Here is a 21,266-nt window from a genome sequence, read left to right on the forward strand (position 1 = left end):
GCCTGTCTGACCTCCTGTTTTATTCAGAATTGGTTGCCCTGGTTACAGAAAAGGATAATGAATCCAGGAGTTGCCAGGTCAGTAATTAACAATACACTTCTTGCTGCAGACATGAGAGTGTTGGTTCACAGTTACGGCTTATCATTTTGTATCCCAAACTTCCTCTGCTTTCTCAGACGTCTCCTTCCTGTTGATGGTATGTGGAGAGGAAAAATCCCAGCCCAGCAGCCTTTAAAGTGAAGGTCAACAGAGTTCAAAACAGCAGTCTGGATGATAATAAAGAAAATAAAGTTTATACATCCAACAATCATCAAATGTAAAATGTAGTCTGACTCTGAGGTCCTATTTGGGTTTGTGTGACTCACCATCATTTTTTCATGAAGTTCCAGAAAAATGAAAGTCAAAAGTCAAAGTCAGGTTTATTTGTCAATTTCTTCACATGTGCTTGACATACAAAGGAATCAAACTTACGTTTCTCACTGTCCCGTGCCAGGTCCCAGTTACTTTTTTGAATGGAATTAGTCTGAATTTGATAGTTATTTGTGTACATTAATCAACAAAATCACACTTCCTTTTTTTTAGCATCTTGAAAAACACAAAGGGGACAAATACTCGACCTATCCTATTTTTTTAACTCTATTTCGTTTTTTTTTATTTTTTAAAGCCCCATTCCAATCATCTTTTAATCTATTGTAAAAGCATTTCCTGTGGTCTTTTAATTATGATGAGGCCATTTGTGGCCAAAAAAAAAAAAAAAAGACGTAAGCCTGCCCCTGCTTCCCAACATCGTTCTATTTGCATTCTCTCCCTCTAGCTTACAGCCCCTCACACCCCCAACCAAATATATTACCTGTGCAGCAAAAATATCGAGTAATATTGTAGATACAGTTTTGAGCCAGATGTCAGCCTGGGCAAGGAAAACAAGGACGTACATGGATTTAAGCATCTACAAGTGCATGCATCAGAAAGGGGGAGAGCAGGGAGCTTGTGGCCCCGCCCATTGTAGCACCTACGTCACGGATAGAGGCTTTTTTAGCCAGCAATGTTTTGCAGTCTACTCCTTATTCACAACAATGTGATTAAAGAAATAAAAACAAACGAAGTTTCAAGCTTAATTTCCTTTTATCGTGAGAAAAATAGCAAAAGAACATGTTAAAACACCAAAAATCACATTTAAAAAAAAAATTTGAGTCAATTTTAAGTTTCACACATACATAATATTCTGACCCATAGGTTTAATTGCACCGCTACGTCCTATTAACATCAGTTATTGCTGGTGCCAACAGTGGATTGGTGTTAGAATATTCGCTCGTGAAGTTGGGCGTGTGTCAGCGCGAGGCCGTGCGCGCGTGAAGGGTTAAGCATCACCTCAGGAGCGGATTCCGATTCAGCAGCTTTGCTCTTTGCTCTCACTCAGCGCTCCACGGGCAGCGCGGGCTCGCTCCACGCTGTGGATTGTGGGAGTCCAGGACACTGCCCAGGCTCGTTACCGAAGGACGGGAGCAGTTTGGCTTTGCGGCTCCGCCGGTTTTTGCGTGAGTAACGGCTCCGTTTGCGGTCTGACATTAGCCGTTGTCGTGGGTCGAGTTCAGACCGGTGTGGCGAGCGGAATCGTTAACGTTGCCATTTCGTGCCTTTCTGTGACATGGAGGCCGAGAGCGGAGACGGTTACTGGAGCTGACAGGCAGGCAGGAAGGGGAGGGAACGAGGAGCGGGCAGCAGCTGCTGCCGCCGCCGGGGCTGGCTGCGTGAAAACACACCGACAGCACCAACAAAATCTTCCGGTGACAATTCCGAGTCGTTAATTCTGCCGTTCACCTCGTCACAAGAAAGATAGGTTTGAGCGCGCGCGCCGGGAATCAACTGACGGAAATCGTAATGTCGTAAAAACAGGGATGCCCGCCGCGGCGATAAAAAAAAAACCCCACCTCCACCTGACTGGAGCTAAGAAATACCGCAGATATTTAAAACCACCGGGAACGAGCGGGCCTTTATCCGGTTAATAAGACCCCTGGGATCACGGCTGACACCGCGTTTGATGTGGTGTGGCGCTTGTGTCCACCACGGCGGCGGGGAAAGTGTGGCCCGTGAGGCAGTGATGAGCACTGACCACAGCTAATTGGCGTTTGCTGTGGAACTGCTGATTGAACAATAACAGACATGTCCTTATATTCAAAAAATACTCTTTATGAACGAGTTTGGGTTCACATATGGATCATTAATTATTCCTGAGCTCATGAATTAATCATTTGTGCGGATACACTTATTTTGGGGGGAAATATTATTAGACATTAAACCAAACAACATGATCTTCAACTGACATAATGAAATTCAGACCTGAAATGTTTTTGCATGTCAGCTCTTTTATAATTCCACTAAAGCAGAATGTTTTGTTTTTATTATAGCCTATAAGGTGACTGCAGCAGAGATCTGTGCTTAGTGAGTAATGGGTGACTGGAAAACTCTAAACCTTCATTAACAGAATCAGACTTAGTCGTAGGACAAACAAGACAAGAAACGGACAAAATCACAGGAACATCTGTGTAGAGAAAAGGAGAGGTACGGTGGCCCTGAAGTACAAATCACTCAAAATACAAAAACATTAAAGATCACTGTGTAAAATAAAGTAAAACAAAGACAAAAAAACATTACGTTTTAAACAAAAACAACGAATTCCATAAACCAAAATTAAAAAAGAATTGAAAATGAATTGAAACAGAATAACAAAAGGTGCAGTGGTTAGCCCTGCCTCACAGCAAGAAGGCCACTAGTTCAAGTCCCGGCTGGGGGGCCTGTAACAGAATGGGGGACCTTTCTGTGTGGAGTGTGCATGTTCTCCCTGTGCACGCGTGGGTTTTCTCTGGGGACTCTGGCTTCCCTCCACCGTCCAAAAACATGCTTCATAAGTTAATTAGTTATTTTAAGTGCTCATGGGTGTGATTGTGACTTTGCCACGGACTGGGGACCTGTCCAGGATGCCCCCTGCCTTCACCCACGAGTGGCCAGGATAGGCCCCGGGACCCTGAACGGGGCAAAACGGGTTTAGAAGATGGTTGAATTAACGATGAATGAATATGACCAGAAAATGTAGGTATTTTGGACGTCACTGTTTGGACAATATCGCCAATAAAGGTAAACAAACGTCATGGTCCAATCAGTGGTCTCCCATAATGCCTTTACCAGTTTCCTTTTTTGTTTCGATTACTTTTGTTTTCCGAAAATTTTCCTTTTATTTTGTTTCTTTTTTTGTTTCATTTTTGAATTACATTTTGGTTTCTGGAATTGTGGTTTGATTTTTAAAATATAATGGGGTTTAATACCAGTTTTGCTTTTTTAATGGTCATTGGGATCTTCATTGTTTTTGCGTTAAATGATTTGTTGATGTGATTTGCATTTCAGGTTCACGGGGACGGGGAAGCTGAACTAATTTATTCAAGAAAAAGTTTTAGCAACATGTTATGTGTCGTTACTGCTTTAGGATTATCTATTTCCTTTGTTTCCCTTTAAGCTTTAATAGAGGGTCTGCGTTTTTCCCACTGCTCCTTCTCAGTCATGAAGATGTGTGGACTAAAGTTGTACTTCATATGTTAGCGTGTTGTGGTCCTCTTCATGATGTCAGGATCTGCATGTTTTCCTGCAGACCCTGACACCTCTTAGAGCAGTCTCAGCACCATGTCCAGCCGAGGAGGAAAGAAGAAGTCCACCAAGACGTCTCGGTCTGTCAAGGCCGGGGTCATTTTTCCTGTGGGGCGCATGTTGCGCTACATCAAGAGGGGACTGCCCAAATATCGCATTGGAGTCGGAGCGCCCGTTTACCTGGCAGCTGTCCTGGAGTACCTTACAGGTGAGGGATTCTTTGGGGGATAACAGATCACAGAAATTCCATTCAGTTTTATTACAACACAGTTGTCTCAACGGGCTTCAATAATCGTACAAAACATAAAATCAGTTATAGCTGCTTACCAGACAGACTAGACTGAATTGGGCATCCCTGCCCTTAGACCCTCCTTCTGGGAAAAACTCTTTAAAAAAAAACCTGATTCCATGGAGAGAGAAGAAAAACAACTTCTGAGTTTAGCATAAATAGAGGTTCATTTTGTGCTCCTGACACAGTTTCTGGATGAATCAGATAAATATTTAGAATTGTCATCATTTGGAATAATTGTAAGTGTGTCACAAGTTTGCAGTCATTTAAGGGAGTTTACAGACTGGGCACTTTTAGTGAACCAGAGTTCATTTCCCCCGGTAATCCAAAACAAATCTTCAGTCTGAATACATCCAAAGCGGACCCGGGTCCAGGACCAGGAACCGCTCTCGAACCCATCCTTGGAGGTGGTCTCAGTTTGTTTCCAATCGCTCCGGTGGGCTCTGAGATTCCTCAGTCTAAGCAGAACAACTGAACCAAACGGCCACCGTAGCCAGTGGTCATGTGACGTTAAGCAACAGATGATCTGCGGACAAATCTAAAGCTGCGACCGTTGTGTTTTCAAATATTTAAGTGTTCTTAAAAAGGTCTAAAAAATCCCTGTAAATCTGTGGACACCCTGCTTTAGTGAGGAGATACACTTTATTTTATTCTGGATACAATAATCATTTGCTTTATATAAAAAAAAAAACCTCATAAATGTTTTTAATTCAATTTTTATGCATCTGTGTGACCTCCTGGACTTAAACTAGTCCAGTGTTTTTCAACCTTTTCTGAGCCACGGCACACTTTAACCTTAAAAAAAAATCCCGCGGCACACCAGCATCCAAAAATTTAAAAAAAAAGAAGGAGAAACTCATAGTATGTATTGATCTACAGCCCCTCCACAATCTCACATGCATTTTTGAGATAATTCTTGCAGAAAAAGCTGGAAACTGCAGCTTTTTTTTTCTAAAAGATTCAATAAAAGTTAAGTTAGAAGATTTAAAAATAGTTTGATGCGTGTTCGTTGGTTTCAAGACGTTTAACAACAGATCTCCGTATGCGCTATCACTCTCACAACCCAATGCATCATGGGAGATGTAGTGCATAAAACGGCCGGAGATCGGTTTTCGGAGCTTCATTGTTTTGTTCACTTGTTCCACGGTCTGATACCGGATTCTGTGGGAAGCAACAGCGCAGAAGACGAGCTTTAGCTGCTATTTTTGTTAGAACTGAGCGACTTTACGAGCTAAATCGGGACAAGGAAGTGAAGACTTTAACCACTTCTGATTGGTCAGACTGATGACATGTGATTAAGCCTTCAAGAATGATTGGTGGAGACAGTTAAAGGGACGGGACTTTTCCAAAATACAGCCGGAGTTGCAGCTGAATCGCGGCACGGTCATTCTTATCAAAATGTCTTTAATAAAATAAAATAAACGCAAAGAAAAAGTATTTTACGATCTTTTATATTCCTAACTCCTCAGTGTTTTATCAGGGCCTGTTTGGATGAACAGAGAGCTGAAATCCTGGAGATGGGAAATGTTTTTAGAACAGTTATGAGGGCAATTTTCCACGGCACACTTGACCATCTCCCACGGCACACTAGTGTGCCGCGGCACACTGGTTGAAAAACACTGAACTAGAGTACAGGTGATACATTTAGATCTCAGAGAAATGTTGCCTCCTTTTTTGGAGAAAGGAAACTCTCCTTCAATCACTTCAAAATGCAAAACTGGACTAAGAGAAGGTCGTGCACTTGTGCTTTGTTTTTTTTGTTAGAAATTTTTTTTTGTTTCTTAATGAAAATGCAAACAATGGTGCTCCACTGGATCAGAACAGCAGGGCTCAGGAGAAACGCGCTGCAGGACTCAGCTGATGAGTTTCCCACAAACTGCTGATGCACATTTTGGAGGCAGCAGTAAGAAATCGTACATGGTGCATACATAACTCTAGAAGCTGGTCACAAATGCCAAATACTTGATGCTCAAAGAAGAGTTGATGCACCCCGGGAACTACAAAAAAACAGGGAATAAATAACTTCTTGGAATACAAGTAACTTAAATCTATAATTACTAAAAGGTTTAAAAACAATGACAATGACCTAGTTACCTCTTTGATTAAGAATCAAAGGGAGCTGCACTCTGTGCCCCCATGCCTCCCTGCTCTCTGGCTTTGGGGGCCCCTGTGGCTCTTGCTGTGCCCTGGCCTGGGTGGCAGACACGATTGCCCGGCGGGTGGTTTTCCTCTATCTGCTATACCGTGTGGGTGTTGGGGGGTGGGTTACAAAGTTACAAATATAATTAATATAAATAAAGTTAAGTCTAAATTACAAAAGGAGTTTATTTAAATATACACCTTGTGTGCCAAAAGATTGATAATTTCATGTTGTAACAGTAAAATATGTCCAACACTAGAGGCCTTCAGCTCTCACCTGTTTGCTCAGCTGTTGGACAACTTAAAAAAAGTAAAGGAGAGTTGGTGCAGCTCATGGTGGAGAATTGTGTTAAGTCTGTGTTAAAGTCCTCCTAGCATTTGGATATGTGTACATGGAGACACCATAAAGAGCTTTGTTAGAGAAACTAATGCATGTGTGTTCAGAGTTCACCTCATGTTCTGACATTTCCTTTAACTTTCTTGCATTTTGAGGAAAACTAAACTTGTATTTAAGATATTTTATATTCAGAGAGCTGAACTGATGATTTATTGTTGTTTTTCTGCAGCTGAGATCCTGGAGCTGGCTGGTAACGCAGCCAGAGACAACAAAAAGGGTCGCGTAACTCCTCGACACATCCTGCTGGCCATTGCCAACGACGAGGAGCTCAACATGGTTGGTTCTCACAACTCAAACTTAAGGTGGACTCTCTGTCCTCGACACGGCCCTACACAACTCTAAACCTTGTGTTTTGTCTCAGTTGCTCAAAGGTGTCACCATTGCAGCAGGCGGAGTCCTGCCTAACATCCACCCAGAGCTGCTGGCTAAGAAGAGAGGAGCTAAGGGCAAACTGGAGACTCCGGTCTCACCTGCGCCTGAGAAGAAGCTCAAGACGGCCAAGAAACCGGCAGCTAAGAAAATGAGCAGGAAAAAGGCTGGAGGCAAGGCTAAGGTGGGTTTCCTTGGTAACGGACAGACTCTGGGTTCATTTTAGGAAGTTCTACAAAAATCAGGAGCCGTTTGCTATGAATGAACATCTGTGGGTGAGTTTAACTCTTAATTAGTATTCACTACATGTAAATAATCCAGAACTAAAACACTAATTTATGTTAACAGTTAAGAACAAAACCCATGAGCGTTAACCCGTCAGGTTCTTGAGACGTCTTTTTTCTTGGTTGACATCATCTTGAGCTTAACTGATCATTCAGTGACAGTAGGGCTCTCAGTCCTTTCTACAGAGAATGTCTAATGTTGTCCATTGTGCTGCTTCTACACACTTGTTAGAGATCTGCACAAACTCGCCATAACCACTAAAGGCCTGAGCGGCCTCTGCTGTTTTGTAAACAGCATCTGTTTTGCATTTCTGGCTGAGTCTGTTGTTGAGCCAAAACCAATTATCTGTTGTTGTTCATCAGGATGTAAACACTCCTAAAATCAACCAGAGCTTGGGGTTTGAATCCTGTCGCCCCTCTGCACTCCTCTCCAGCTCCTCCATAAGCCCACTATCCGATTCTAAGATGAGGATGGCACAGCTAGCTTGTTTTTTAAACACTAGAGTATTGCTGAAGTGCCCACAGCTGAATAATGTCCGTTTTTTTTGTTTTTCCAGAGACAGGGCGAGGTGAGCAAGACAGCGTCAGCAGACAGCACCACAGAGGGATCTCCAGCTGACAACTTCACCGTGCTTTCAACCAAGAGCCTTTTCCTGGGCCAGAAGGTCAGTTCTCTTCTCTGATGATGCATCAGCAGAAGCTTCTCTGAATCAGCCGTAAAATGATGACAAATCTGAAGACAAATTGGTGAGACTGCAAAAAGTGGACCACCATGTCACCAAGGAAGACTGTATTTGACACAGTTAACCAATCTAATGTCCACACTACTAATTAGAAAACAGTTCTAGCAGACGATTTGAACATTTATTCTTCGTTTTTGTGAGATACTGTCCAAAAATTGTAATTTTGTCTTAAGTTGTACATTTTTGAAGTCTGTATCTGTGATGGTTACGACCTGAGTGAGTTCTCTCTTTCAGTCCTGCTGAAGCTCTTAAGCAGAATTTGAATCTGTTAAATAAATAGTATGGAGTTTAACTGAGCCATGTCATTTTACAGGCCATGCCTGGACATTTACTTTTGTCTGTGAGATGAATCAAATGCAGCATGTGATACTTAAAGATGCTGTGGACTGTTTTCTGCATCAGAAAACCGATTTAAAAACGTGATAAATGCAGCAACAGAAGCTGCACAAAATGCCAAACAAATACTTTGATTGCTGAGTGTATTCACATGACCTAAAAGCGATTTGGCTACATTTAGTGGCATCAGCAGAGCTGGACGTGTTTAACAGAAAACTCGCTCATTGTTTGAATGTTTCTGCAGCAGCGAATGCGTCACAGTCTGATCAGTAATTACTCTCTTACTAACAAAGATCATAGAAGAACCACTGATGTCACTCTAAGTTATTTTAGGGAACTCTTTTGGGAGCTTCCTCCCAGAAAACCTTTTCAGTTTCATGCTGTTTTCTATCTTCACTTCTTCTTGTTTTCAGTTCTCTGCACTTTAGCGCCTCTCTTAAGGCCAGAGTGATTCTAGCTGGTGAATTCTGAATTCTCTGTGATGAATTTTAAACAGTGAGATGCTCACTGACATCATATTTTAGAGGGATACCTTTTCCTGCTTCTGCGTTACAAAACTATCACGTTCACGCCTCGCCATGCAAGTTTCCACGACTAGCGCACAAAACAAACTAGATCTAACTTTGACCAATCGGAGACTCGGATTTGGTAGAGGCGTATGGATGACGTCCCCTTTAAATAACGGAAGTGCCAACATTTGAAAATTGATCATGGACATTTGTGGTTTGTGTGCAGCTGGATTCATAACAATAATAATGGATTGGATTTATCTTCCAGTGTGTCCATTTTTCATTCATACTTGCTGATGGTAACTACTGATGCAGCCTCAGCTGTCCTGGGGCAGACTGACAGACTGCCAGTTCATGCCTACAGCCCCTCTGACCATCACCGGGACATTCATGCACATTCAACCACCAGTGGAGCTACTCTGGAGGCAATTGAAGTGTCTTGCCCAAGGACACAAGGACAGTTGACTGGGGGGAGCGGGGTTCGCACTGCTGACCCTTGACCATTGGACGCCCTGCTCAACCGCCTGAGCCACTGCCGCCCATGTCTTTCATAAATCAGACAAGAATTGAAAGTAAGAAAAAATCCTGGAGCAAGATCCACCAGATTTGGACCGCTTTGACATTTCGCACCAAGCCTCTCCCAACTGTTCACGCACTAGTAAACACTAAAAAAAGAAAAGAAGAAGAATCCCCTCCCTGTTTGTCCAGTGTGAACACTGTGGGCTAAGAAAGCCTGGTCTGTTTGTAACTTTATATTTAGATTTTATTATACTATGAAAAATGTTTATTATTTTATGTCTGACCTGAAGTAGGTAATACGTTTTTCAACCACACCGCTTTGAATTTCAACTATTGCTCCAAGATTGATCCAGAAGCTAAAGGTATCCCTCTAATCTACAGAGAATCCGGTTTTAATGGCTCTGCTTCCTCACCTCTTCCTTCTTTGCTCCATTCCCTCTTCTGCATGCCTGCTCCTCCTTCCCCCTTTTACAGCTCAACCTTATCCACAGCGAGGTCAGTAACTTAGCTGGCTTTGACGTGGAGGGGGTCATCAACCCCACCAATGCTGAACTTGAGCTTAAAGACGACCTAGGTGAGCTCCCCAAGCCCTCAACCCGCCCCCCGGCCTCAGCGGGCTTTGACATGTGAAATCCTTGAAGGTTGTAGCTGAACATCACCTCCTGTAGTAGAGCGACCTGCAGGGGTTCGTGTTTTTTCCCACGGTGGCATGGCCCCCCCATTTAGACAGTTTCTATTAAAGTTGGTCAACAGAATTTGAAATTAGACACTATAGCTCTAAAGCAAATGACTGTGTGCTTATGCAGAAAAAAAAAAAAAAAGGTTTCAAGGTTTGTTTTGGAAATCAGGAAATCTAATTAAAATATACAAGTAGACTCAATATACATTTATGCTTAATTTTTTTTCTAATCCACGAGTTAAAATGTCCCTAGAAATCCTTTCTGCCATGCGGCTGCTGATGTGTTTTTACCCTGACCTTTGTCATCCATGCAGCAGTTCCTCCTAAATGAGTAAGAACACGTCAGGTTCTATAGAGCATCCAACTCCCCGCAAACAAGATGTTTAAGTGGAGAAATTCTGGCTTTCATTTTTCAGTTACAAGTAAAACGAGAGACGTATCAAGTCATTAAGCATTACTCCTTCTTTTGCTAAATAAATGAATTTGATCGCTCGCCTCTTCTAATGACAAGAAAAATCCTGACAGTGTGAAGAGAAATGAGACTATTTGGTTTCATCCGACATAAAACAGCTGAACTCTCTTTGTCTTGTCTGAGATGAAGAGCAGAAAGCAACTAATCAATAAAAAAGGAAAAGAAGTCTTGTTCCTCTGAGAGGAAAAGAACTTTCAAGGATCTCCTGAAAGCCGTTGGAAGCAGCTCGCTTCCTCTTGTGTGCAGACCTGCGGCGGTTCTTTTCAGGTTTTCATCCTTACAGCTGGCTGCCCAACGGCTGCGATGCCAGAGTTTTTATCCAAATGATGAAGATGGATGAGTGTAAACTGGATGTTAGTCACTGAGGGCAGCCTGGTGGATGGATCTGTCACCTGGAACCGAATCATTAGGTTTAGGAAGCAGGACGACAGCTGTCACATTGATTTTTCTAGAAAAGAAAAAGGAAATGTTTTAAAGAGGAAATTCCACCTGTCTTGCTTCCTAATTCCTAAAACTCCACCTTCCATTGCCTCATCCTTGTCTTCTGTGATCTTCTTAGCCACTCTTCCTCCCCTTCTGCTCTTCCTCATACTTTCTCATGTGGTGCTCCTGGTCATTCACTGTGTTTTACCACCATGTTGTTGCCTGTTGTTTGTCGTTGTCGCCTGTAGTTGCAAGTTGTCCAAGCCGACATCTCCATCGTGGAGAGCGATGCTGTCATTCACCCGACCAACTCCTCCCTCCACACAGGTGGTGAAGTAGGTAAAGAACCACCGACACCGTGGAGACTGCAGCTGCCTGTCTGCTCCTCGTCTGCGCAGCCACAGAGTCGGTGCTGCCGTCTGCGGACAAACGCCACAGCAGCAGCACTTCACTCGCTTACGACCAGGGATTTGTGAAAGGAGTTGAAGCTAAAGCTAAAGCTAGCACTGCAAACTCTGTTCAAACGTTGGTGCAGAAGCGATGGACGACATCTCCTGAGAAAATGGAGTTGCTGAGACTTGAAACATGCTGGAGGGCTGTTTTATTATGTATGTCAAGTCTGAGAACTTACTGGCCGTTAGCCAGTAAAACTAGCGGAGACGTTGTACCTGCACATATTCTCACGCCTGATATGCACTTAAACAACCTGGATTTAAAATGTCAGAGAAAAATATGAATTAAAAACATTTTTTTCTTTTAAGGACTGAAATCATGTGGCTACAGCACAACAACCTGTGCATGCTCTTCCATGCATGTTTTCATTCTCTGCAATACATTTAATGCTTAGTCCTGTTTGACCCCATGCTAAGACTGTTCAGTGATGTAACTATCACAGCCTGTGGAAAAGACATGGAGATACATTTAAGAAAATATTCAGCCAGAGGAATAAAGGTCTTATTTGGAAAACTCCATTTCCAAATGTCCAAACAGGACCGTCTCTGCTTTAGTGTTTGTAGTTTTTGTTGAACAGGTAAATTCTAAGAATCTGGTCAGTTTGATGTTTTTTTGTGTGTTTTAACTGAGTCTTGGTGTGTTAGAAAAGCCTTTGAACTGCAGTTTAAATCCTAATCCAATTCCTCCATTTGAACTGCTCAGGGATTCCGGTCCATTAGACTCTGGTTTACTGAGGATCTTGCTAAGTTTCAAGTCTCATGCAAGTTCATTTTCAAACACTTGAGCTTCAGACAACACCCACGCTTTTCCTGTGTCGCTCTTGTGCGTTAAACATGTAGCATCTGAAGGAGCATCTTCATGTTTGTGCGTTTTTCACATCAGAAAATGAAGCCACACAAAGCAGAGAGAGGTTATATAGCGATTTTTAAATCTACAGATTTTAATTTAGATTCTTTGTCATTCTGCTGCTGCTGGGTTTGTTCAACCACACTGACATGTGGTACATTTCCCTTGAAGCTTAGCATAAAAGTCTTGGGTTGGTCAGTGATAGAACTTGACGAACACAACAAAATAATTTGGTTCAAAATAGAGATTTTGATAGAGTTGATATTTAGCTTGTTTTTTAAAATCTATTTAAATATTACAATTAGTAGACAAAAAAACAACTCTGATTTTAGTCAAGTTGAAAAGCATTTCTTCCTCTTCAATACATCCCAATGTGAAATAACTTGTGAGCGATCAGAAAAAGTCACATTTGCTTCTCTGTATATTAAAAACAAATTTCCTTGTTTACCAGTTTAATTAAAAAAAACAAGATTTTCTGTTAATTACAAAACTTTCTCTAACCCTTCATAAACTGAAACAAATTCATTTAAATGTCAGTTTTGAGTCTTTTGATCTCACAGATTCTCTTAAATAAGGGGAAATGTTTGTGGGAGATGATTGACAGCTTGTCTGTCCGCCCGTCTGCCTGCCGCAGCGTCTGCCTGCTCTCGTCTGCATGACCGTCAGCCCCTGCCTGTTGCTCTGCGGTTGTGTCTGCCGTGTTGTGATGAGTTCACGTTGTTTCTTCTCCCACAGGCTCTGCTCTGGAGAAGAAGGGAGGGAAGGAGTTCACAGACGCCGTGCAAGAGCTGAAGAAGAAAAACGGCCCTCTGGAGGTGGCTGGTGGTAAGTGCACAAGTAAATCAGAGACGTCAAAAAAACGTGAAGAAAAGTGCTTCTCTTCCGCGGCACAGTGCGATGCAGAAAACCCTTGCAGCCAAGGGTTCGGCATCCCTCCGCTGCACGGGTTAGCCCTTCAAAAAACTATTTCGGACAACCCTACCCCTCCAAATGCCCCTACAATTGGAGGGGTAGGGAGAAACCGTAGGGGAAGAATTCCCCCCAGGGAGGCCAAGATGCATTCGATTAGTCTAAGAAATTGTTGGGAAGTTTTTAAAGTGAACTGTTCTATTCATGTTTGTCTCTTTTATTTGCAATAAAAATCCTTTGCAGATAAGTCAAATTAGTTTGATTGCTTAATGCAATCAAACTAATTTTCTTCTGTTTTCTTTCGAATGTTTTTTGTCTGTGTGTATCCTCTGCATACTTCACTCCATCTAAAGCTAATTTAGCTAATATTTCAGCAGTATGCTAGCTCATTTGTTTAATTTGGCATCTAATGAGATTTTGTTAGCTAGTTTGGCATCTAACTCATTTAACTACAATTTTACAAGGTTTCTTGAGAAACATTCAAATCCCTAAGCAATTTAGGCACTTCCTTGCATTTCCACTTTCAGTATTCTTTTTTCTGATATTTATGGACAATTTTGCTTACTTCTGCAATTTATCGTTTTTATTCCACATGTGGTTTTTCTGCAGTTAAACTAAATTAACAGCTTTGCTTTCTAAATGCTCTTCTGCAACTTTACACTTATAGCTCCAAAAAGCTTCAGCAATTTATTCACCCTTTTTCCTTTTAATAAACTTCATCTTTTTCTGCTAAAAGTTATGCGAATAAGGAATTAAAAGCATTCACCTTCAGCAATTACGCAATCAAACGCAGGAAATGCTACTTTTCTAGTTTTAGTTACGATAATATTGTTTGATTGTAAAACAATATCTCAATATTTCATTATGTTAAAGCACAGTACATTTTGCTCCACTAGGCTTCTGACTACAGTACCCATAATGCTCCTACAATCTATCAAGCGATGCAACTTTGTAGTTTATCAAAGTCGTACTGAAGCAGATTTTTGAGCCCAGTGCACCACAGAAAAGGAGGTTTGAGGTAGTACACGTTCAGAATTCACACATAAAGTGCACTTTTGATTTTTGAGATTATTAAAGGGTTTTGAGTTTGCTTTATGGTCCATTAAATATGGTAAGTCAGTAGCCAAACAGCAGATGAGCTCAGAAGAGAGAGGTGGTCAATAATTACAATAATGATGACATGGCTAAGAAAGAAAAACCAGTACGACCCCTGACGGTGTGAGCCAAAAATCCTGCAAAACACTTCGTATACAGAAAGAGTCGTTTCAAGCATAAAATAATTGGCATGCTTCCTTCCTGCAAAACAAAATCCAAATACATTAAAGAAATTGTTTTTAGGCGACTGAAACTGTTGAGTCAAGAATTGTTACAGTTTCCAGTTTTGCTTTTATAACAGCTGAATTCCTTCCAAGCTGAAAGGATTTCTCTTTCCAATCTATTGCAGGAGTTTATGTTTCTTTGCTTTGTCTTTCCGACATGATGCCTTTATAGATTGTTCTTTAAACTCTAGATTTAAAATGAGTTTGCCCCAAGCTAAGTTAAGTTCTGTTGGACATGAAAGGCAGGTTCTGCACTCAAGGACAGACGTCGTCTTTCTTAAAAGACAACAGAAATACTGAACTCATTTTGTCATAAACGTCATCAAAGACCTTCAGTTCTGGCACTTTAAGCACAGGCGCGGTTTTATGGTGGTACTTTGGAGCCGTCTGAACATCACACAGCAGGGCTTTGAGGAGATGCTGGGATCTGGATCAGCCATGACCAGAAGATGACTGTAAGATCTTTAAAATATATCTTCCATCTCCAGTCCTCACATAGTTTTCCAAACTGTCAAAATACAAAAATTCAGTGTTTTTTCTTTCATATTTAAAATATGTTCAGTTGAAATTTCTTTAAAGAAAATCAATTTGACTCATTTCACTTTTTTTTGAAAACATAGAAGAGTCTACATTTATCTATATATAGATATATAGAGATATATATCTATATATAGATATATATATTTTAATAGCAAATTTTAGTTATTTTAAGCTTATTTTAGATGTAAGGACCATTTTTTAACCTCAGTTGTTTGATGTTGAAGGATAAAAAAAGACTTGGCATTCTTAACACGCATGGAGAAGCTAGAACAGGAGTGTCCAACTCATTTTCACTGAGGGCCACATCAGCATAGGGGTTGTCCTCAAAGGGCCAGATATAACTTATAGATGTAAAAAAATTGTAATGAAAAATAAATGTAACTACTCCTTAATGTTGAATAACTCATTAAGAGACATTAAGAACTGAAAACCTTTTACGCTCTCGCGGGCGGGCCTTGAGTTTGGCACATGTGAGCTAGAACATAGTTTAGCCGCTGATTTTTGTACGGATGTTGTGGTTTCCTCTGGTCAACAAAAACAAACACAATAGCTGATCATGCACGGACACCATCACAGACTCTTCCAACCAAAAGATGACACAAATTGAGCTTTACGGGCTTTCTGCAAGCCATGATGATGATGAGGAGCAGACCACACGCAGTAGGAATGGCTGAGCTCTGTGGAGTTTCTTTATCCTTCATGCTCCAGCTGGAAATCAGCTCCTCCTCAGCTCTGCCTGTAAACTCACTGCCAGCTTTCTCCCAGCAGTCATTAGCTTTGGCTGCGCCGACTCTTTACAGCTGCTGGGTGGATGGAAAGCTGAACTCCACAGAACAGACTGCTCTTGTTTGTCTTTTCTCACCTCTGAGAAACCTCTTTCTGCTCCATATTCCTTCAAAGACCAATTTCAGAAAATGTAAATGTTCATTTAGCACTTTCAGGTTATTTTATCTTTCTTTATCTAACTGGAAACAAGCTTCTCTGATCTTTGTCCTAATTAGCCTGAACTGTAAAACGCAATGGAAAATATCCAGGAGGTTTTGAACCTTCTGTTGAATTTTTAAAGGCCCTTCCTGGAGTTCAGTGACACAGCTTTGTTGGATAAACTGGATAAGCTAGCAGGAGAGCGTGTAAATAAATGACTCTCAAAATGAACTACTGCCGCTCTACAGAAACTGTCCTTGAAAACAACACACCTTTTTTTGATTTGGCCAAAATAAAAAAAGCGTAATCATAATTAAATGACTTTTCCAGATCAAGAATTTTTCTGTGCAAATCCTTTATTAATGGATGGAGGTTAAGTCTAGAATTACGACAAAGAAAACAAAAGTTAAGGAGGACTTTGACTGTAATTTTTTACTTCAAGTGTGTTTTAAAAAACCATTTTTTTGCGGTTGCCTGTTTATCTTTTGGAACAGAAGCAGCTTTCTCCCTCCATTTTTAGGATGGGTTGTTGTAAAGAAAGCTGAAGCTATAATTAACCACAGATCTCCAGAAGATATCCAGCATCTTCCTGCAAACTCAGAAGAACTGAGGTTTCTTGACCTTTAGTGACCTTCTCCACAAATGTTTCTTCCTCTGGTTAGAAGTTGAGCTTTAAGCCATGAGTGTTGGACGTACAGAGAATCCATGAGACTCTTTAGATGCACAAACTAACCTGCTGGCAGATTAGTAATTACCAGGAGAAACTTGACAGTTGTGGTTTTTAGAGGTTCATGGACTTGGTAATCCAGATCCTGGAGTCACCTACAGGTGACACAGTGTGTGGTCTGGTGTTGGACTCTGGTTTCTTTGGAACAGAAGCGGTGCTGGTGAGAAGGAACAGAAGATGTTTTGGTTTGCCAAAGTAAGAACAGACTGGGCAGAAATCTTCAGAGATGGGATCAACTGAGCTGATGTTACTCCAGTTTTATTTATTGTGTTCCTTTTAGATTGTTCATATTGTACGGTGGTGGTGATGATGCCGTCATGTCTGTCCAGCATTTACCCAAGCAGCATGTCACATCTGTAGCCGCTGAACTTTTCCTTTTGTGTCTTCAGCTACTTTAACTGCTGGCTTTGGACTTCCTGCTAAATACGTCATCCACTGCAACAGTCCTGGCTGGGGCTCCGATAAGTGTGAGGAGATGCTGGAGAAGACGGTGAAGAACTGCCTGGCTCTGGCGGATGAAAAGAAGCTGAAGTCTGTGGCTTTTCCCTCCATCGGTAGTGGAAGGTAGAGAAAGTTCCCGAAATTTCAAAGCTTTAGCGTTTACTCAGATATAGTGTCTAATTATATGGTTCTTTTCTAGCTTCATGGTCCAAAGCACTTTACGGTCGCTGGTCCGGGACCAGAAATCACTTTCTGACCCGTCTTTCGAGGTGGTCTCGGTTCGTTTCCAATCAGACTGAGCTTTGGTTCACTCTGTGATTCCTCACTCTGAATACAATCTGTTCTCGTAGCGGAACAAACTGAACCAAAACGGCCACCGTAGCCGACGTAAACAGAGTACCAATGAGCCTCAGACAAATGTAAAGCAACAATTACAGAAAAAAAGCTCCAACTCCTTACTTGTTTGAACGTTTATTTTAACACAGCTGAAAATGCTATTACATGCTTTTCTGGGTCTCGTTTCGCAGCACGCCGGCGGCGCTACTGTGACGTCACTCAAATATCTACCTTGTATTTCCATTACAGAATCCTCTTAAAACAATGCCATTAAACCTCACCGACGAGACACAGCAACTCATTGAAATGTGATCAGATGGATTCAGGCTCATCAAAACAATTTTTAACATCATCCACATTGCTTCTCTCTCACTTCTCACTGTTTTCCCAAACATCTATGTGTCATAAACCCTTATCGTACCTTCATACCGGACGTCTTCTCATCACTGCAGTTGCTAGCATCCTCTGAGTGAAAGCGCACACGGCACGTCTCCTTGACAGTCACCGCCTTGCACCACGCCTCCACTGTACCAAAGTAACAAGTAAAAAGTTTTGTTCTCAACGTTCATAACTGGTAATCGAAATATAAAGTTTTGTTAGCGGAGCACATCTGTCTTTCTCTTGTTGTTTTGATCGGCCTCTCGTAGTTCCTGGCCAATGACTGTAGAGATCTTTAGTCATGTGGTTTGTTTGCTTTGGTCCTGAACAGGATGGTCCGCTTGATGGCAGTCTGAGTACAGACCAAACGCAAGGTTTGGGACTTGGTCCGGAACAAACTAACTCCAACTGTAGGCGACGAACATGCGCTAGTTACCAGTGAAAAAAAAGAAGAAGCGTGAACACCATGTGCTAAACGCGGGTTCAAGAAAACGCTTTTAGCACATTTAATCCCATGCCTGGTGTGAAAGTAGCGTGAAACAGACCGGCGCTCCCCTTACGATGCATCGGCTTCTCTCTACGACCCTCCACGGGCCCAGACGACCCAAAAACCCCTCCAGGTCACCCGTCAATACAACTAAGGCTTTCTCTGAAGAAGAAATGAAGCTGAAGTTTATAAATGCAATGAATCTAAGTGCAAACATCACATCAAAACAATCGTGTGTTTTGACTGTTTGGTCAGGAACGGCTTCCCAAAGCAGACGGCGGCCCAACTGATCCTGAAGGCCATCTCCAGCTACTTTGTGGCCACCATGTCTTCCACCATCAAGACCGTCTACTTCGTGTTGTTCGACAGCGAGAGCATCGGCATCTATGTGCAGGAAATGGCCAAGCTGGAGACCAGCTAAAGCATGGAGTATTCTCTTCTCCCCCTCCTTATCCTCAGCCTTTTTTTAATTTCTATTTTTCATCCCTGACAGGAGAGATGAAGGTGTTTACTGGTGAATTGTTTAATATGAAGAAAAGAGAAGATTTTAAAGGCCGGGAACTTGTTTTTTTGCATTTCTTTGTCTTCTTCCTTTCTGTCTGATCTGGTGTTTTAATGTAGACGTGTGCTGTTCATTATGGGGTCTTCAAAAACATATACCAGTTGGTTCAACGCGTTTTCATTTATAGCTGCACCTCAATTACAAGACTTTTTTAGAGAAGTCTGATAAATACGGGTTAAAATACGTACAGGGAAGAAAAAAAATCTGGTCTCTTTCTGTTAAACTCAACATCACGTAGAAAATAATCATGCGATTTTCTTTTGGCAACAATTCTATTACACCTGTTGTAATGTGTTATTAAAAGGTAAAGCGGGAAGAAAATACTTTGTTTAGGTGATTGAAAACAGAACAGTAGAATGAATATTTGTGTTGTGTGTTTTGCCTTTGTTCTTAGAGGCACAACATTGTTTGGGTGCACTGCAGAGAGCTCAGATACCCACAAACATTTGAAAAGATTTCTTTTTTTTGTGGTGTTTGTACCACAAATACACCTATGTATGGGCTGGGACTGGATATCTGAGGTTTTTTGCAGGGCATCGGTGGTTTCTGTTGTGTGTTCTAAATAGATGTTTATATAAATGGAGTATTTGTGAAATGGTACTGGTAAAATATTGGACCGTAACTTGGAGTTTGTACTTTTCTGTTTTAATTTTCACAGTGATTCTAAATGGCAAAGGATTTGGAAGAAGAAAAAAAGATTGTTTTGTGTTTTAGTCTTTTTTTTTTTTACCCATGCATGTAATGTTCTCATCGTTGCTGGAAATGGAGGCTTTCTGCTGCTTCTTTTGGTTTGCTCCTGCAGTCATCCACCAGCAGGTGGCGCCCTCAGACCACACCGTGGATTGGCAGCCATCCTTTCTGCACAGAATCAGACCTCCTCATTGGCCGATTTGGGTTGGATTTGAATTGGAAAAGAAGGACATGTGGATTGGTGAATCTGACTGCTCTTCTTTATTTGGACTTTTAAAAAAGATTGACTTTCTTATAACAAAAGAAAATATATACATATATATATAAAAAGCTTTCTAAAGATCTAGTACAAAGAAAAACAAAAGCTCTGTACACACTCCGGTAATAAAAGACCTTTAAAACTCTTAGTGTGTCTGATTTAAATTTATGTGATCATTTCAGAAATGCAATGATTTTCCTGAATAGTGGATTATAAAATGTTTTTTTTTTTGATTTGCCAAGTCCTTCTGATTCACTGAAATTGGATTAAAAGAAGTGTTGCTCTTGCTCAGCAACAAATCAAAAAGCTGCTAAGAAACCTTGGGAAGTAAAAAAAACATCTACATATTCTCTGCATATTGCAAAAGATATGGCAATAAGTTCATTTAGTATTTAAATTGTTAAAATCACTCCAACCATAAGGATTACATTTTAATTAAAATATATTTGACTCAGCACAGAGTGATGCATATGACAGTTAATGCAGGTACACACTTATTTCCTGAGGGACTGTTTACAAAAAATTACGATGAATATATTCTCACAGAGTTTTAACTGATGATAACTGGAGAAAAAGAGTTGTGTAAAAGTAAAAACCACTTAAGAATTAAAAAAAAGAGAAATAGTGGTAGAAATAATCTTCAAATTTATTAACTGTGACAGGTTTACTGTAAATATCTTTACTCATAAGAAAATCAAATGATGTATAATCAGACTTTAGCATGTGAATACAAAATAATTGGCTGCCTTATTGTGCTGGTCAGATTTTGAGGTGTTTACTTGGAGAGGAAGACAAATCTGAGACAACGTTGCTAGTTTTTATAAGAACTGTAAAATTAAGAGAAATCGTCAGATGATAAATAAGTTGTATTAGGTTTGAAATAGAAACAGCCAAGAAAAATGCACAATTTAACTTTGAAATATAGAATTGCAAAAATTTTTTTGACAGTTTTGATATTTTATATGTAACCCTTGTTCCTAGGCACTTTAACATTGGGATTTGGGTCATCTAGACCCACTAGACAGTGCTCTGAACCTTTTTTCTTCAATGATTTGTGATCTTCACTGGTGTCCATGGATTACATGAAATCTTTCCACCTTTATCCACCTTTGTCATGGTAGGGAGAACACGTCAATGTAAGGGTGGGGTCATAGCACAAGGTTTAAATGTTATTTAAACAAATTGTTTGTGTGACAGGGCTCTTTATATCAGAAACAGGCTTTTTTATATATTGATACAGACATATTTTGGAGTTTCATTCATTTCTGTCTGCATTTGTTGTTTCTCACCTGGAGAACATTACTGATCTTGGATCAGTATAGTTTGGTCTCAACCACCTTTAGGAGTTTTATTTCATCAACTAGCAAACCTGCTAACATTTGCTGGGGCACAGAGAACGGCAGTTTGTTTTTTTTGGTTTTTTTTTAGCAAAGAACAAAAATATGGTTTAAAATTTATAAGAAACGACTATAGGTTTGTGAATAAAAGTAAGGAGAAATCGGGAAACTTAACCTTTGACCTTTTTGTTCATACTTTAGCCTATATATACTCTCGATAAATTATCTAGAGTACAATATAAAACAGGTTTATTATTATTACT

At 40.8% G+C, this 21,266-nt stretch overlaps 1 protein-coding gene and 1 long non-coding RNA gene across 10 annotated transcripts; one reads left to right on the forward strand and one right to left on the reverse strand.

The window, feature by feature from the left end:
- On the reverse strand, nt 1-1,508 carry LOC144983751 (uncharacterized). Its single transcript, XR_013647543.1, has 2 exons — nt 1,369-1,508; nt 1-229 (listed from the first exon to the last, which is right to left on the reverse strand). It is a non-coding gene; the product is annotated as an uncharacterized LOC144983751 (long non-coding RNA).
- macroh2a1 (macroH2A.1 histone) lies at nt 1,207-19,811 on the forward strand. Of its 9 annotated transcripts, none has more exons than XR_013647542.1 (9): nt 1,207-1,535; nt 3,641-3,844; nt 6,631-6,737; nt 6,823-7,014; nt 7,672-7,779; nt 11,044-11,130; nt 12,830-12,919; nt 16,903-17,077; nt 18,411-19,811. XR_013647542.1 is itself a non-coding variant. In XM_004076048.4 (9 exons), the coding sequence occupies exons 2-9, from the start codon at nt 3,673-3,675 to the stop codon at nt 18,574-18,576; spliced, it is 1,110 nt and encodes a 369-aa protein (XP_004076096.1). In that variant the 5' UTR covers nt 1,207-1,535; nt 3,641-3,672; the 3' UTR covers nt 18,577-19,811. The 9 variants fall into 9 exon arrangements, 8 of the variants coding, with proteins under 8 accessions (XP_004076096.1, XP_011481424.1, XP_020564309.1 ...); XM_004076048.4 differs by lacking the exon at nt 11,044-11,130 and adding an exon at nt 9,696-9,795; XM_011483122.3 differs by having other exon boundaries at nt 11,044-11,134.
- Nucleotides 19,812-21,266: the final 1,455 nt, after the last annotated feature.

This window comes from Oryzias latipes, chromosome 14 (assembly GCF_053564925.1).
Source record: "Oryzias latipes strain Hd-rR chromosome 14, Olatipes_Hd-rR_3.1".
Classification (NCBI taxonomy): domain Eukaryota; kingdom Metazoa; phylum Chordata; class Actinopteri; order Beloniformes; family Adrianichthyidae; genus Oryzias; species Oryzias latipes.

Bases quoted from the DNA above. Each gene is read 5' to 3' on its own strand.
- macroh2a1 (XM_004076048.4), top strand. From the start codon at position 3,673: ATGTCCAGCCGAGGAGGAAAGAAGAAGTCCACCAAGACGTCTCGGTCT. The intron at 7,780-9,695 runs GTCAGTTCTCTT...CCCCTTTTACAG, and splicing joins GCCTTTTCCTGGGCCAGAAG to CTCAACCTTATCCACAGCGA. The intron at 17,078-18,410 runs GTAGAGAAAGTT...CTGTTTGGTCAG, and splicing joins CCCTCCATCGGTAGTGGAAG to GAACGGCTTCCCAAAGCAGA.